The sequence below is a fragment of the Ochlerotatus camptorhynchus genome, unplaced genomic scaffold (genome assembly GCF_037179485.1).
Source record: "Ochlerotatus camptorhynchus isolate MF236.1 unplaced genomic scaffold, CSIRO-AGI_Acam_v1.1 ptg000336l, whole genome shotgun sequence".
NCBI classification, from domain to species: Eukaryota; Metazoa; Arthropoda; class Insecta; order Diptera; family Culicidae; genus Ochlerotatus; species Ochlerotatus camptorhynchus.
Genome location: NW_027040824.1, coordinates 1971967 through 1990758, shown reverse-complemented (window position 1 = coordinate 1990758; position 18792 = coordinate 1971967). Strand labels below are relative to the sequence as shown.

Sequence of the window (18792 nt, the reverse complement as noted above, 5' to 3'; positions counted from 1 at the left end):
TTTTATTTAATTTTAAATGGGTTGATTTAACATCATATACGATTTAATCTGTAATAACACATTCACTTTGAAAAGTCATACGATGTAATCCGATTTGATTTGTGATACAGTACGACGAAAAAATGAATCATCGCATATTGGTCGGAAATTTGCATTCTATACGATTTAACTTAAACATAATGCGATGCATGCCGTTCTTATATGCAATGTTGACTTCAACTGTAGCAATTTACGATACTGTCTGCACATTTTTATACGACTTCTGGTTGCCTGGGTTCTCCTCTACTAACAATTTGCATTAGCCGTCAAACCAGTCATTTCTTCGGTCCGGGATTGCAGTACCTAGTGCCTCTTCAGCAGTACTACCTATGGCGGAACGGATGTCCCTCCAGCCATCATCAAGAGACGCTGCGCCTGGCTGCTCTTCCGTGGGTAGTGCAACTTCCAGCTGCTGCGCGTAGTCCTGGGCAACTCTGGCGTCCCGTAGTTGCTCAATGTTGGGTCGCGGCGTTCGACTTCGACGTGTGTTATGCACCGTCGAGAGTTTTGAGCGCATGCATACTGCAACTAGGTAGTGGTTCGAATCTATGTTCGCACTGCGGTACGTGCGGACGTTGATAATGTCGGAAAAGAATTTCCCGTCGATTAGAACGTGATCGATTTGGTTTTCTGTGTGTTGGTCAGGTGATCTCCAGGTGGCTTTGTGGATATCCTTGCGGGGGAAAAGGTACTTCACGGATCGTTGGCCGTTGTCGTTCGATACGGCATGCAGGCTGGTTGGCCCGATTGCCGGTCTATACATTGCCTCCCGTCCTACCTGAGCGTTCATGTCAATTTTGACGTCCCGTTGTGAACAGCATTCGTACACCTGCTCCAGCTGCGCATAGAACGCTTCTTTCTCGTCGTCGGATCTCCTTTCGTGTGGGCAGTGCACGTTGATGATGCTGTAGTTGACGAAACGGCCCTTAATCCTCAACTTGCACATCCTTTGATTGGCCACAGATGGTGTGAAGGTGATGCTCGAGTTTGGTTCTCTAACAGAGACTACCTGCATCAAACTTGCCACAACGATGGCCTTCATTTGGCTGTTTCCGACGTCCAATTCTGATCTTAGACTCTGAATCCTATACCTGCCGTGTACCCCAAGTCAAATCGATCTTGTTTCATAGCAGGCCTATAGTGAAGCTTTTTAAGCTTTCTTCTTTGAAAAATGGACTTCTTCAAGCAATAATTTCGAAAGCTCATGGAAAGGAATTGGAACTTTTATTGGATGCAAAGACTAGATGGAACAGTTTGAAAACTATGTTTTAAAGGCTTTCGCTAGTACACTCATGTGTCGTAGAAACTCTCAGTGAGCTAAATCTCAAGCGACTTTCGGTCAAAGAGGATGACGTAGAAGCAGTACAATCATTGTTAGATTGCTTGCAGCCTGTTCGTCTCGCTTCTGAAGCTTTACCAAGCCGTAGCGCTGAACTCCTCCAAGTAACCCTACATTTGCTCATCAGTATCGGAAAACTGCTTCGTTATCTACAGAACAAGGATTGTACCGGAACAAATGAACTTCCACTGGCCTCTCGAACTCATATTCTGAAAATGGAAAAATCGGTAGCATCAAGAGTAGTCGACTTGACAAGTGATGAGAATAACCTATCTTCATCGAATCATCCCGTTCCGGAGACATCTTTCCAACGGACAGAAGAAGTGCACACAGAGCCAAAAGTTAAGGTTGATTTACATGGCGAAAAACTTACTCAGTGCATTCATGAGCAAACTTCAAAACGCATCATACCTTCTTCTTCTTCGCAGTTCAAGCTTATTGCATATCGCATATTTAGCTTATTGCGTGCTCTCAACTTAGTGTTCTAGATGCACTTCCACAGTTATTAATTCAGAGCTTTCGATGCCTGTACCATTTTTGCATTGGTATAATTGTGTGGCAAGTCCAATCATACTTCTATGTCCAGGGAAGACGAGAAATTTTCCAACCCGAAAAATTCCTAGACCGGACCGGGAATTGAACCCAGCCACCTCCAGCATGGTCTTGCATTGTAGCTGCGCCTTCACCAACTGAGCTAAGGGAGGCCCCAGGGAGGTACGCATCGTACCTACCCAAGTAATAATTTTGGTTTTATGAGGGTTCTGTAGACCATGATTTAGACTTGTAGCATGTTTTAAAAACTCGATTAAACTTGCAATGTTACGTGGGTAGTTCAAGTAACACTGATATTGCCAAAACAATCCAAAAATAATTTGCATTGTATGAGTTACATGGACAACGCACAAGGTTATTTTTAAATGTGCGGGAGCTCGGTCGGAGTGATGTCAAATAAGGAAAACTATACTGTTGGTAATGTGTGACGTATGTTATTGAATCTTGCTGGGAAAAGACATCAGGATCTATCACAGGTCAGTATTCTATAAAATCATAATTTAATATGTTTAGAAAAATATGGGGCACGATTGATCCAGTTTGAAGAACATTACTGACCTGCTTTCATGTACGTATTTTCATTTGAATAGCTTCTTTTACCACACCCAACCGGGGGATGTAAGATTCGCATACTATTATGTGTGATTCAAAAAACCATGACATCGCCTCCAAGGTCAACTTCTAACATTCGCTGCGATGTTCATGAACAGACGATGATAGGAAATGGAACTAACATTCATTGTAATAAATTTTTGGGTTGCGTGCAGGGCTTAAACAATCATCGCGTCGGTCGTAGTTTGTTGTGAGGCAAGGGGCATGATAGTCTGAAAATGTAGTGGTTTTATGACTTCTGTTCCTGTCTTACGTAAGGACCAAATCAAACAAATGAACGTCGCGTAAAAGTAGAATTTAATGAAGGCCTAAGCGCATTTTCCTACACCCAACCAAGGGATGTAAGATTCGCTTACAATTATGTGGGATTCATCATCAGAGGATGTTAGTGGAGACTGCATGAACTGAGGATGCGATATACCTAGCTGCGGTTCAATGCAAGAAATGGAGAAAGAAAAATGTGGAGTGTATTAGTTAGTGAACTTATTCATGTCGAAAAAAAAAGTGCCGGCTAGGGGGGACTCAAACTACGAACGTTGCGATTAACAGGTCTATGCTTTCTCCACTGCTCTCTCCATGCTTCGGAATATGGATAGGCTAAAAGCAAACAAGAAGCGCAACTTCGTTTGCTTTTTCTGCTGGAGAGAATCGAGGCAAGTGTGTGCGTCGTTCTACCATGTTATACATAACAATCAAGGCAAATGCTTGCTTGTGTAGACGAAAGCATAAACAGAACACGGAATAAAAAAAGATTAAAAATCATTACATCGTCTGCAAGGTCAACTTCTAACATTCGCTGCGATGTTCATGAACAGATGATGATAGGAAATGGAACTAACATTCATTGTAATAAATTTTTGGTTTGCGTGTAGCTTAGTTACTTATTCTGGTGTAGAGGGTACCGCCGTCAAGTTTTAATACATCAACTTGTACACTTGGTGTGTTTTGGTATGAAGGACTCGGCTGCCTTAGACAACCGTTTTTGCTAACTGAGTATGAAAAAAGTGGAATCAATCCCAGGTCCTTTCACATTAAGGATAGATTTATTGTTTTGCGAAACTTGTCATCGCCGTCGTCGTCACCGTATTTAGCGGGTTTGAAAACTCGATCATAGATTGTATACGATTCTCCGAAAGTGTCTGCCAACATCCTCTAAATTTTCTCTCTTTTCTTCTTTCTATTTCTCCGGAAGAATTTTTCCGACTTCTTCGGAAGTTTTTTCTAACATCTTCAAAAAAATTATATCTGCCTCCACAGCAAATTTATTTTAATTTACTGATAGTTTTACCCAGAGTAAACTTTCCTGATCATTGTGGGCCATCTTTAGTGAAAATGTAAATCTAGCATGCATTTTTATCAGTTTCCCAGGAAATTGATCGTGATTTTTTGAGAAATTGGTGGAAATGTATATATAATATGGATCTTGCCGATAGAATTTTAAAATATATCACCAGAACACATGTGAAATATATTTCTTTTAAATTGTTTGATAAGGTTACCCTAATCATAACTGGAATGGCCTGTAATGCCATGTTCAGATGTGGGAGTTGTAACGTGCTATAAGCGGTTTTCGTCATATAAGAACAATTGTGATACATGCTTGTATCACAAAAACCGCTCATAGCACGTTACAACCCCCTAGTCTGAAAGTGGCATAACACAAAAGTATTCTGTTCAATGTTCTTATGAAAACGCTAATCAATTATCTTCGCTTGAATAATGGAAACAGTAAACAAAAGGTGGCATATTACTGTTTCCATTAGTCAACGACTATGAATAAGATGCATTTGTGTATGGTAGCATTCCTTGTTAAGGGGTGTGAATATGAGCATTTGTAATCTGAACATCACCATTTTTCAGCATCCCTACAAGACTTCATAATTTCAGGCAAAAGTTTTACCCTCACCATAATGATATCCACGAGTCCTCCCCAAGTTGCCACCTACAACAAAGCCATCAAGGTGACCGTCGATGGACCACGAGAACCCCGGTCGAAAACAAGTAAGTCAGAAACCCGAACATATATTATACACACTCTCAAATCAATTAGACATCCCACATGCATCCCAAAGGATCCCAACCCGGCTACCTGCTATGCCTCCCATGTTGACGTATGAATTATAACACTTCACCGTAATCAAACCTCACTCAACTCAGACACCAAGGCGACTTATGCATGTAATTGGGGACTCCGTCGGCCATCGGTGCTCCCGAACAAAAAGCTGTTGATTATTTAATTTAATTTCATATCCGGCTGGACGGCCTACCTTTGGTTCGTTGTTCGCCCGGCAGCATACTAAATCATCGAAAGCGAAATCCTTTAACTCGTTTTCTCTCTAGTTCCATGCCATGAAAAAGTCAGCATATTTAAAATTTTAATTTTGAAAATTACCCCTGGGAATATACTTTTGAAATTTCCTTGTTAAGTAGAACGATATCGTGATTGTTGAATTTCAAACATAATGCTTATGCATAGCTCTGTAGCGCAAACAGTCCCAATGTCATCATCGATCAGGGAACTCCTCTTCTTTGGGAAAATAACTACTTGCGTTACTAATTTGAAAATGGTTAAACATTAAAGCTCTCGATCAATACACGGCAGTTGCAGATGAATTGTTCTTCAAGTTGTCAAAAACATTGTCACGTCCTCACTCTCCAAAACAAAAGGACAAATTAATTTTCAAGAGACGCATCCAAAACAGAACGAGACACACATATGCTCGTGTCTGTAGGAAAAAGCGACTAGTGAAACTGTAAGGATGCTGAAAACCACAGAAAAACTTTTCCCTCTTGTACATGCGACAGCTGTGATGGTCACATGGACGGATTTCAGAAAATGGAACTTTCCTTTCGACGCTGCGACGTGGCTTGATTTATGAACAAGAGATGTACGCATGAGCTTATTTTGGATTAACAAGGTTTTTAACTTTAAGCTAGCAATGCTAGTGAAATTTTTTAATTGGAATAGTTCGGACAGCATCAATTTGAGTTGGAATTCAAGGAACTCACACCAGTGATGCAAATTCTCAAATTATATTGGGTGCCATATCATACAGTATCGCTCAAGCCATACATCGCTTTGATAATTTGATTCACCGAAATTCCATTGCAACTGCACACCCGGAACCCAAGCACTCCAGTTCGTGCCATTTATATAGTTCAAATCAGCCTAAACCCATTTCCACAACCACAGTTATGCCGTATTGTCCGTGCGCCAAACAGACAACATTGTCCTACTAAATCTGATTATCATTCACACTTGGCGCCAGACTCGAAGCATCACTCGTCGGACTCTGTCAAACAGATATCACATTCCACCTATCAGACAGCACCACATAATATGGTCACACTTTAAAATCGCACCCTGTTCTGCTGTTTGTCACCGGCTGATACAATGAGCCGACACTAGCCCTCATATTCGAAATACCTATCATTACTCTTTCAAGCATCCATCATTTTATTTGGAATTTCCAATTTATCATCACCATCATGACTAAAATCATCATCATCATCATCAGTAAAACCACCACTCCTATCCTCTTTGCTAATTCCTAATACGGGATAGTTCCGTACCACACTACCGCCGTTCAGCGGCATCCACGAATTAGCCACTTCAACTAACATATAGTGTTATCACCGCTTCTTCTAGGGCAACAGCAGCAGTTCCACTTTGCCTTCGGTCAGCGCCCGTTCCACTTTCCAGCGGATCCACTGTCCAGCTTCCGGATGCCGCCAATAGGTGAGTACTTAAATTATGTTACTCCCGTACCTGTTCTACTGGACATGCGCAACTCGCAGTAACATTGCTACTTTTCAAGCGGCGCCGGTGGTGTAGTGGTAAGCGTGATTACCTCTCACCCCAGCAGGCCTGGGTTCAATCCCAGTCGGCGCCGCCGGGATGTTCTGAGGCATAACATCTCTGATCACGCCTTCCTTCGGAAGGGAAGTAAAGCCGTTGGTCCCCGGTTCATGAGTTGATGGATCGATAGGTAGGGTCCAGGTGTGGGAGCTGCCTTCCTGGAGTCGGTAGCATTGGTGCTCAGCACGGAAAACAAGATCGACGGAAAACAAACCAAGGAAAAAAAAAAAAAATTGCTACTTTTCGCCATCAAATCTATCAGGTGTCAGACCACCAGTAATGGTTGAACTAGCTTTACAGTACAGGTCAGACTCGATTATCCGGACACTTCGGACCATCTAATCGCCCGGATTATCGAGCAATTTTTTTTCCGTTGCCAACTATAGATCAAAATTAATTGCACTGGGTTCATGTGCCCAATTTGAACATGTTAAAATTGTGATATTCCTTTTCCCCGATGATCCATTAACTGGAAAACAACTTTTGATCTTGAGGGGATCCTTGAGCACTAGGGTGGGTCAACCTAACAACACCATGCCTCAGATAACTGTGCAAAATTTGATCGAATTTGGGTAAGATCTGGATTTGTGGTAGAGCTCTAAAGTTAGAATGGGAAAATGCATGGAAAATAAAACATAAAATAGATTGATGATACTAAGTGTAACAATTTTGTTGAAAACTGCAAGTGATTCGACTTCTAGACAAAAAGTTATTATTATTTTATTTTAGGCCATTTTCTCCGCACATACATACAAGCTTATATATACGCCTGTAGGTATGCGCGGAACACTTGTCCTAAATCAAAATATTAATATATTTTTGTCCGGGAGCCAAATCGATTTGAGATCTTAGACTTCTGCCCATTGGCGTAGCTAGAAAATTTATCTAGAGGAGGCCTGTAGCATTTTATTTTACTTTGTAAAACTACTGTTCAATAAAATCTAGCAAAGATGCTATTCAATCAAATTGCGTCAAGGCAACTTGTTTTTGGGTACATTGTTTTTGCGACCAATAATATGACACTAAAGCTTACTTTTATTTTAATGATAAAACAATAAATTTGATTATATTAATTTCATAACAACGATTGGGACCTTGATTAGGCGAGCCTAAAAAGCTTACTGATTTTGAACAAGCAATGATCGTTTGTTCATGCTTTTTATAGTGACATCACATAGCGTCCGGATCTCATAAATTTAAGCATCTCAAGCTTAAAAAAATTCACAGAGTTAGGTGAATTGAATGAATTTTGTAACTGGCTTTTTTATTTTGAATTTTATTAGTTACATCTCTGACATGGGCACCACAGTTAAATTCTAGGAGTTTGATTTTTATATTTTTCTAAAATTCTAGATTTTAAACATGGTAAAGTGTACACAGAATAAATTTCTACGAAGCTCCCTGAATTTATTCCAAATTATCTCTTAATTTTACGATTGCACTTCTGGAAAAACACTCTTGAACATTTCGAAAGTTGGAATTTAACGAAGCACCCAAAACCTACAAGAAGTTCAAGAAGAGCTGTTTGAAGTAAGATCTCTGACAAACTGCAACGAAGTTCCCTAAACTGAAGCTTTTATAAGTTTATTGAACTTTTATAAGGTCTTATTTATAAGTTTATTGAACTATTTTTAGATCTTCTACAAATATCCCCAACTTTTTTCAAATTTCCTTAAACTTGTATGAAGTTCTACGCAGGTCTTCAAAATGCTACGAAATTTTCAAAACTTCTATACAGTTTAGCGCACTTCTACGTTTCGCGATGATTGTCCGCAAACTTTCACGAACAAAATTTCTTGAATTTGTACGTAACTTCCACAACTATTCCAAGATCCTTGAAAATAAATAGAGGTTCCCGACCCTCCTGTAACTTCTACTATTATTCCACTTTTATGCAGTTTTCAGAAATTTTCCATGTTCTTTTTTATGAATTTTTCTGAAGATCTATGAAGTTCCCATAATTTCTACTAAGTTTCCTCAATTTCAACGATGTTGCCTAAACTTTTTAGAAGCCCTTGAAGTTTAACGAAGTTCCCAGAAGTTTAAGAAAAATCTCTGGGATCATGGTCAATTTTTAGAGCCTAAAGACGTCTTATTATGCCATCGATTGAATATCGATATCATATAATTTCCTAAAATTAATTCTTCTAATCCAGAACAAAAGAAAAGTAGTCAACATGTCAACATTAAAAAAAAATGTGTTTTCAAATTTTATTAATCGCTGTTAAATAATAACGTCAAAGTTGACAAGCTTGACAAAATACCGGTGAGTCAAAAAGAAAACACCAAAAATTCTGGGGGAGGGGGCTAAATAATTCTGGAGGGGGCCTTTCCCCCTTGGCACCCCCATTAGCTACGCCAATGCTTTTGCTTAGTATTACTAATCTAAGTTCAAGTTTTTTTTGACGTAGGATTACGTCTTTCGGCAACATATTGGGGGTGCAATTTCAAAAGAACCAAAATCGACCGCAGGACGAAAATAGGTCAGGTTTTGACCACATATAACTCTGTCAATAGCAGATGAATTTTAATTCTAAACAAGCCAAATTATTGGGAGTTTATCGATCAATTTCCTAAATTGAACACTTGATTAATTTCCTATAGGTCACTATTGAAAAATACACAAATGTCAAACTGTTGCAATGGTGATCAAAATTATCACTGATTATCTGCAAACAGCGCATTCCCTAACACAGATTTAAAAATCGAATTCGATCCTGTCTCACTGAACGATGCTCATTCAATCACCGTGTGTGGAGGTGTCCGGTCGTCAACGTCAGCAGCAGCAGCATCAGCAGAAGCAGTGCTTTCATCGTGTGGCGTTAACATTGTTCTCCAGTACACCATAAGCAGTGAGCTGCAGAGCCCACATAAGCACCCATAGAAGGATCGAAATCAGTTTCCTCATGAGTAGCTGTGGGTCATCTATGCCAATCGTGCCAACCTTGCTCCAAACAATTAACAGCTCACCAGCCTCACCCCAATAGCTCAGCACAGTACTCAGCCATCACGACTAAACGGTCCTTTTCAGGACCACTACAAATTTGCTAAAGAGTATGTTTTGGATATTATAAAGGTCATCAATCGGATGTCAGTTCCCGCAAGCAACTAACTATCAAAGCTCAACCTGGTCTATAGAAGATGTGGAATTGTAGGCCTGAATGTATTGGTGCAATTCGTTTTGACGTAAGATTACGTCTTTCGGCAACATATTGGGGGTGCAATTTCAAAAAAAAACCTAAATCGACCCCAGGACAAAAATAGGTTAGGTTTTAACCACATATAACTCTGTCAATAGCAGATGGATTTTAATTCCAAAAAAGCCAAATTATTGGGAATTTATCTGGCAAATTGCTTAAATAAACACTTTATTTATTTTCAATAAGTCACTATTGAAAAATACACAATGTCCAACTGTTGCAATGGTGATGAAAATTATGACCGATTACCTGCAAACAGCGCATTCCCTAACACAGATTTAAAAATCGAATTCGATCCTGTCTCACTAAACGGTGCTCATTTAATCACCGTGTGTGGTAGTGTCCGCAGCATCAGTAGCAGCAGTGCTTTCGGCGTGTGGCGTTGAACATCGTTATCCAGTACACCACGAAAGACATCCTGAAAGCAGCGAGCATCCATAGAAGGAAGAAGAAGCTGCACCGCGATCGAAATCAGTTTCCTCGTGAGTAGCTGTGGGTCATCAATGCCTAGCGCGTCAACCTTGCTCCAAACAATTAACAGATTGCCAACCTCATCCGTGTTGAACACCCTAATAGCTCAGCATTACTCAACCATCACGACTAAACGGTCCTTTTTAGGACCACCACAAATTTGTTAAAGAGTATTATTTGGACATTTGTCCCTAACGACACAAGCTGAAGCCACACAATCATTCAACGTTGCACGTTGGACGGTTCGATCTCGGACCTGTTCGCTGCAGCGTGGACTTCGTAGCATTCCTAACAGCTCAATACATGCACATCACACCTATGAAAAGGTTGGAGGGTGGTGTAAAAGACACGACCACCTTGTTGACGTAGGACTACGACATTTTTGATCGATTTCTGTCTCTTTCTTCCTCATCAGTTCTTACGTGAGAAGTGTAAGTGACGTCAACGATGTGGTCACGTATGAATGGTAAGGAGTAAAAAGATGCGTGATTTCACATGCCGGACCTTTGTAGATCAAGGGACATCTTCGATAGGTCAAAATTGCATCCAATTATTTAATAAGATATGGCAGAAGATGTAATTGAAGGCTGCATATTAGACCAAGGTTAGGGACATGTACCCTATGATTTAGCATTCTTATAACCAAAAGAATCTTATAGGGGAAATGGCTCTAATGTTGGCCTTTGGATCTAAGATTGGGCCCATCGCTAAAAATATGCTACTTATCAATTTATCTAGATGAACGCGTCATTTTGATGGTACTAATGGCTATTTTTGGACGCTATTGAAAATTTAGTCAATTGCTGAATTTATGTATGGGATTAAATTAGGGGCATTTAGGCCGACATTACATCCATTTCCCCTATAAGCAAAATTGTGATCACAACACGATTCTAAAATCAGGTAATTTTTCAGCCAATTTGGAATCTTAATCCAAAATAGCTATGAAGGCGACCTTAAAAAAAAATAAATAATTTTTGACGTAGGAATTCGTCTGTGATTGCTATTCACTTAGAGAAAATCGAAAATGGAACATGTAACAAAATTATGAAAGATTTTGAACATTGATAACTCAGCTGCCCCTGGACCAATTTCAATTACTTTATCACCAATTGACAGAAATATTTCTACACATCAACGGCAATGCTTCGGACTGATGATTTTCAACAATAAACTATCGAAAAAGTTGTTATGTCAAGCATTGTCCTAAGTACAAAAAAAAAAGTTATAATTTGTTATCACTGTTTTCATGAAATAAACGTTCTTTGCAAACCCAGTCGTCATAATGTCGGGTGCAAATGATTTTGATCGCTACTCTTCATCAACTTTCGCTTTGAGAAAAATCACTACAAATTTGGTACGCCTACAATTACAAAAAAAACACGCTTTTGTTCCGTCTACTAGCGGTTCAACGTCAAGCTTCCGTTCGTGCCCCTAGACACAGACCTTTCTACTTTTTTAAAGCTTATAAAAAATTCAAACTTTACAGAAATTTTTAAATTATTAACAATTAATTTTAGATTATAATTTTATTTTCTTAGTCGAAACTTTTGAAATTTATCAAAGAAAACGAATGTTGATGGCTTATTTGAAACTTGAGGAACTCATGCTTGTAAATTTGGGTGACAATTGTGGTGCTGAGACAGGCCACTTCCCCGGGGCTTCCGGAATCTGTTCTGGCCTTTGACACTTTTCTCAGTTAACATGGCCTCTAATGACATGTTCATGAGATAATGTAAATTTTGAAAACTAGTGAGGTAATCTTTCGATGGAATGATGGGAGAAACCTCCCGGGTAAATTGGAAGAGCATTCCTGGGAAATTTAAGAAAAAAAAACTTCCAAGCCCGGGGCAAGTCTGAAGAATCTTTCAAAGAAAATCGAAAGAATCTTTCGGAGGTAGTTGAAAGAAGCTTCTGAAGAAAGTCAGAAGGACTACATCGGAAATTGTTCAATTGAATGTCTTAACCAATTACAAATTTTCACAGATGGTTCAAAATGGACAATTCAACAGGAGCCAGAATAACTGGCCGTGGAGTTGATTTTTTAGTACCTATGGGCAGTGGGCAACTGTGTTCAGCAGCCCGGCAGCTTTCAAAGCATTAAAATCTTACATGTGCCAAACAGTATGGGAATGTATTCTTTCATTGAAGCAGTTGACTCATAGGAATCATCCCGGACACTGTAGAATTGAAGACAGTGTGAGGCTCATCATTATTTCACTAGGCACACTAGTCTGTGATCTTCAGTTATGTGCTATATCATAGGATCTCGAATCAAACTATTGCCTGTATCTCTCTGAAAACATCACAATTTGTTGTGATTTCTAGGAGGAAACTCGGGCTCATTGAATTTTACATTGCAATCTCAAGTCGAAACTTTGTCCCACGCGAACTTTCGCCCCACCTTCCTCTAATACATATCAGCTTATCCTCGTCTTTGAAATAGTCCAACTTAACGTGCAACCCATCCCCGTTACTGAGACTGTGCATTTGGTCTGTGCAACCAATAATCAACCCGCGCGAACACACAAGTGGTGCTAAATTAAAAATTTACTGCAAACAAGCGTGGTTGTTTTTCCGAAATAACATTTTAATGCCGGTCGTTCTGTCCTAGGATGCATGGCTTGTTATGAATCGGCAGCAAGAATCCACGAGTAAGCGTTACCGTTTGGACTCATCGTGTTGCCGCCGCCAGTAGGGTTAGTTGGCGATGTGGGCCGGTGGTCAAATACGGATACTGTTTTGGAATCGTTTATCGCGACCGACAAGCCGTGTGGCATTTCGGACAGCTAGCAAACTGGTGACTCGTACAGAAGCGGGAGAATGCAGAATGGGTGGTAGATGGACACTGCGCTTGGAGTGCATAAAAACGCTTCCTCCTACTGGATCGGTTGATTCGATAGACACGAGCAGAGCGAGATTCCAAACCAAAGCTCAGCGATCTGGTCAACGCGTTTAAATGGAGGCGCGTTTTCGCGGTTCACCAGTCGATAGAATCTGTGGGGTAGAAATGGGAACTGCAGTGAGAGCGGTGCTACTGCAAATTTGAATGTTGGAACGAGGGCTATTTTTTCGGACGTCTGCAACGTACCAACCTATGGTCATGTGCAAAACAACCAGCGGGAGAACATGTTGAAATCACAACAAAAAACCGCATGAAAATATCATAAATATTTGCAGTACATGGAACTAGTTGTGTTTCATCGCGAGCTTACATGCCGGTGAATGTAGTTCACTTGGGTCGTTCGAAACAGATTGTGTTAGCTTTGATAATTCTGTCATTTTGGTGACTGTGTTGCAGCACGTTTACTTCATTATGCGGTGCACAGTTTTAGTTGGCTAATCGTGGTCGAAACCTATCATGTGTATCTTGATCAAGATTGGAATTATTGGGCTATTTTTGGTGGTGAGCATTAGAGTGTGGGTGAAGAGCTTACTCAATAAAATCACACAAAACACATGTCTCTCAATTGTTATCAAGGCATCCGAGATTTTTAATTACAATTCTATACAACTTAGCTTCTTTGTCTTCAATGAAAGTTTGGACAATTCTTTGAACATTTTTTATCAATTTAATCAGGGCAATACTATCGCATTTAAGGTGTACAATTCAAAAATCTAACTTGATCGATGATTGCCAACAGTTAAAATATCGCAACTAATCGCTCAAATCCCCATCATCGTTAGATTGTTGACTATCTTGAGCCTTTTTGACATTTGATTCAACCTTCCAATGAACCTCCACCAATTTCAAATACATCACTTGAATGTATTACTCAGCTGTAGGTCAGCAAATCTAGATTATTCAACATCATTGCTTTCAGCATGATTCCGTATTCTTCTGTAGTAGAATAACAAAATGACAACTTTGTAAGTTCTTCTTCTTTTCGTTTGTTTGTCCAATTAAACAACTCTCTTGCAGTCTTTATCGGGTGTTCGCGTTCTTTGGCTAAACTTGCTCTGGTAGCCATGCTTTTTTTTTTTTTTTCTTTTTTTAAGAGATTTTTAGCCTTAGGCTAGTTCATCTCTAGCTGGTAGCCATGCGTTTTATCGTACCTCCAATAGCATCGCATGGACCTTTTCCGTGCGATGTTGCGAAGAAATGCCATTCAGCGTCAATACCATACTTTGACTTAAATTTACAAAGGCTAGAAAAGTTTTTTCGGTTTTTATACTGTGAAGCAGCACCATCTGACATAAAATAATTTTTTTTTTTATGTTTTTATTTTGATCAATTTGTAAAAAGTTTATCATTTTATCAATAAACAAATTGACAGCGACTGAATCATGTCTTAGTTCTTCAGAAATTATAATGAAGCTAAAATGTTTAATTTGCATATTTTCAGTATAATATATTACGAAAGGATGGATTGTGGCCTGTTGCACGTTCCAATGGTGTGATTGAACTTCATCCTGCAAAACGAAGCTGTAATTTTCAGAAAAGTCACAAATAGCTAAAAATTCACCATCTTGCAAGTTTTGTTTTGTAGTTTTCAAAAAATTGGATTGTTCGGTTTTTACAAGATCATGCGGAATCAAACTTTCTAATTTTGAGCTGAAAATTAAACAAACTCATCGGTTTGCTTTACAATAGTTTCTAAATCACATCTGTCAGTGGTAACCCATTGTTCGAATGAAAGCTTTTCAACAAAGTTTTCTTCCAGTTGTTTCAATAAACTGTCTTCTAAAACTGAGGTATTTGGGCAGTTTTTACATCTTCGTAGATGGCAATGAGTTGTCTTATTTTCGCAAAGTAATCTATTCGTTAATGTTTTTAGATCATTCAAGACATTGTATTTTTTTAAGCTATGTAGAATTAAATTGACATTTTCATGCGTAGTGCAAACGCAAACATTATGTGTTCCTGTGATAGTCAATAGTTTACATTGCCCTGGCCGGAGGCTTGCAAATGATGAAAACCCTATTTTTACATTGACGTACATTTCATTAAAGCGATTAAAAGCTTCTCTCAATGTCATCATTAACATTCTTTTCTGAACAGCTAATCTCTTATTTCCTGTCTTTACGCTAACAAAATCTCTTTGGCCTGGCATTGCACGGCTTATATCATCGTCCTCAAAAAAAATTCAAAACCAGTTCTTTTGTTTCATTACTCAAAGCTTTTCCAGAGCTTGAACCTTGAGATGAATCAAATACATTATCTCTTTCCTTTCTTGCATCTGATGCCATATTTCTACTGGTTTTAAATTCGTCTACAATTTTTTGTACTGACCATGATTTTGGCAACAATGATAAAATTGATAGTTTTTCTTGCCTTGTGGCTGAATTTAAAAATTTAATTTTCATATTTTCTATGACTTCATCAAACTCGTTTGCTTTTTCTGTTTTAGCGTCTATTTTAAAAAGATTTCTTCGTACACCTTCGACGATTTCAGCGCACTTTTTTTCAGGATAGTGAACATTTTTAACCTTACCTAAATCTATAGGCGAAACACGAATAGCTGCTATTCCTCGGTTGAATATTTCGACGTCTACAGGCATCGTGAAGTCTTCATTTGATTTAATTGTGCTTAGCGTTGACTCTGATGGTATCGTGACCAAACTTTCAACAGTTGGCATCCTTGAGCCGCCGGCTACGCTTTGTTCCTCGTTTTGGGTGAGGTGAGCTCTTGAATCAATATGTAGACGGCAAGACGAACAAACACGAAAATCCTTGGTGTTCAGTGTGGATACCTTGGAAAATCCAATTGATTTTAGTTTTTGGATGATACCATCCGTGAGATATCGCAGCTCTTTCGAACACTGAATGTCTTTGAATGGGCGAATACATCTTATTTTACTCATTTTGTAATCTGTAACATAGAAAATATTTTCCAATTGTTAGTTTTGTACGAAAATATCACAAACATATAATTAAAATGTGTATTTAAAACTTACCGTTGCACCAAAACGTGTTACACTTTCCTTTACAATTATTATGTTATCAAACAACACTGGATCTCGTTCAAAAACACAGGATTATGAGCTGAAATTACTATAATCACTATGCTACTAGCAACCTTTCTGCATTTACTGTTTGGTTTTCCCTAGTAGATACTGGATGAATTCAGAACCGAGTCAGACATTATTATACAGCTCACGGGTAGAAATCATAGAATGCTGGGTAAAGACTGTTGGAAGATAGGTAGAGTTGAACGCTCAGGTATCGTCGAACCTTCAGGTACGAGTTTGGAGAGTTGGAGCGAGGTAGATTTGCTGGCGTAGGTATATTGTTATTGAAGAAGATTGTAAATTGTATATACCTGGAATGAATAAAGAGTGCGGCGGTTGTTGATTGAGGTATCAGTCGGCAGCCCTCTAGTTTGATGGAAGGTGACTACTGCGTTCTTTTTATTTATTATTAAGGAACGGTCAACGACGGAGCTAGCCTCGTTATGGCCAGCGTGGCCATGGTGGACTAGTTCCAACAAAGACCATGTTTACAATCACCAACTGTACGTAGTACAGCTAACTGGTATCTAATTACCTGTATCTAATACTTGTTAGCACGTTTTCAGCACAACGCACCAAAAATAATTTGAAGAAATCATTGTTCCTGATAGTGGGATTTTGTAACTTGTTTTTCAAAATACTTTTATGGCAGAGAATTTCACTCGAATCTTTAAGCTGTCAGTGTCATTTTAACTCAAAATTTTCCAATCTTTCCGAAAAAAATACTTTTGAAACTGGAAAAACACGGAGTACATCCGAAAAGGGCCAAAACTTATTAAGTTATCAAAAAAAAACAATATTAAATCAGTAATATCTTCTAAACGGTGCATCTTAGAAAAATGTTACCGGAGTACTTTTTGTTTGCAAATTTGATGTACTTTCATAAAATTAGGGTGACAAACTTTTTTGACTTTTCTTAATAGCTTTTTTGAAAATTGTATTTTTTTAAAAAACATTTTTTTTCATCGTAACCTATTTTTCTCCAGAACAACCTACTGTGCACTAGATAGCATTTTCAGTCAGCATAAAGTCACATAAGGATAATAAAAAAATTATTGACATGTCACTTTAAAGGGAAAATTTATATTTTAGTTCAAAACACAAATACCAAACTTTTTTTTTACCGTGCATATTTTCTCCATATAACACCAACAATTGTCTAAAACTTCGCCCAAGACACCAAACCAATCGGACAAACCGTTTCCGAGATACAATTTTTTGAAGATATCATGTGCATTTTTCATAGGCCCTTCTCATAAGTAAGGCTAGATTCAAAATGGCGAACCAAGTATTCAAAACGGCGTTTTTCTTCCCCAAAAACTTGTATGCAAGGTTTCATGCAAATCAAAAAATACAAAAAATAAAAACTGGAAAAATTTCCCACTTGTTCGTGGAACCGCTCATTGGTGGAAAAATTAAAGCACAGCGATCAAAAAATAATCGGTTAGTTGTTAATCGAGTAATTTAAAAAAATGGGACATCTTTGATTTTGATGTGATTATTTGAAAAAAAAAGTGCGCCAAATTTCATCTCTATCGAGGGGGCAGCAAAATCACAAAATTATCTTGCATACGTGGGGTATTTATTTGATGAAAGGGACCGTGAAAGAGGACACTTAAATTGGAAGTTTTTCTTCCGACAGTTTCATCTTAGTATTCTTCTTTGACTTATCTATCATCGTGTGTTCAGCTGAGTGCTGACCCTCACACAAACACACACCAACGAAGACCGCCCGCACACGCGGATCGAAGATCATCCACGCTGCCCGTCGCTCCGCTGCCACAGTGGTGCCAATGGTATCAAAACACGCGCTTTTTTATTTATGCTGAAATGGTTGATTGAAGGTACTAGTTGTCTTCTGAAAAGTTTCTCGAGTTACATCTTATGGTAAAAGAAAATTAAAGATTAATCCATCTTAAAGTGAGATACAAATTTAATTTTTTTAATATGATGAGATACAAATTAATTATGTGCAGCAAAGCTATACAAAACAGTACTGTAAACAACTTTTTTGAAGATTATAACTCTCCAGCTCTTATAACTGCTGAGATATAAAATTTTTTATATTTATATAATATAATATTTCTAAATATTTGGCATGTTCTACAAAAATGTCAGAGATATAAAATTACATTTCTTCTCAGAAGGCTGCAAATTGCTATCATTTATATTTGAAAAGTTATTTACATGTTTTGGTTTAGAATTACCCAACTTCCAATACCAATAACTTCTAAACGGGCCAAAACGGGCAGGCAATTCTTTGAGCAATTGAAAGTAGAAGAAAATGCAATAATATGGTGAAGAAACCAGACCGCCCCCACGTGACCCTTAACCGAAATATTTGCATTGAAACTTGTCACTTTTCACAATTTGAAATGGCGATTTGTGAAACCACGGGACTGTTATCGAGTAGGTGTGAAAAGAGGCATACAAATGGATCTGTTCATAAAGTGCTCATACACGGAATGAAAGTGATTTCTTTCGTTTCTAATACCCATTGGGCAACTATTTGAAGAGGCCCAGGAAAGCAGAAACAAATATACCAAACAATACCGAAACCACCACACAAGAAAGTTTTCCAGAGAAGCCACGAATACAGATCTTATTCACTGTCTTCTGGAATCCATAAGCGATTCAGTCAATAATTATTTGGGCGTGGTCTGGTTTTGATCCCGAGTAATTTTGTTAGTCACTAGAAATAACCCAGGTTGCTTGGTTATCGATTTGTATGCCTCTTTTCACACCTACTGGATAACAGTCCCGAATCA

The 18792-nt window shown here is 38.6% G+C and overlaps 1 protein-coding gene across 2 annotated transcripts in view; it reads left to right on the top strand.

Annotated features, from left to right (window-relative positions):
* Nucleotides 1–18792, top strand: part of RunxA (Runt related A) — an 83942-nt gene that overhangs the window by 41611 nt on the left and 23539 nt on the right. The window contains exons 2-3 of one of the 2 annotated variants that reach the window (XM_065230998.1): nt 4430–4543; nt 6192–6281. In XM_065230998.1, coding sequence (XP_065087070.1) covers nt 4430–4543; nt 6192–6281 — 204 coding nt within the window. Of the gene's footprint in view, nt 1–4429; nt 4544–6170; nt 6282–18792 lie in introns of both variants that reach the window. The other variant, XM_065230997.1, reaches the window with a different exon arrangement.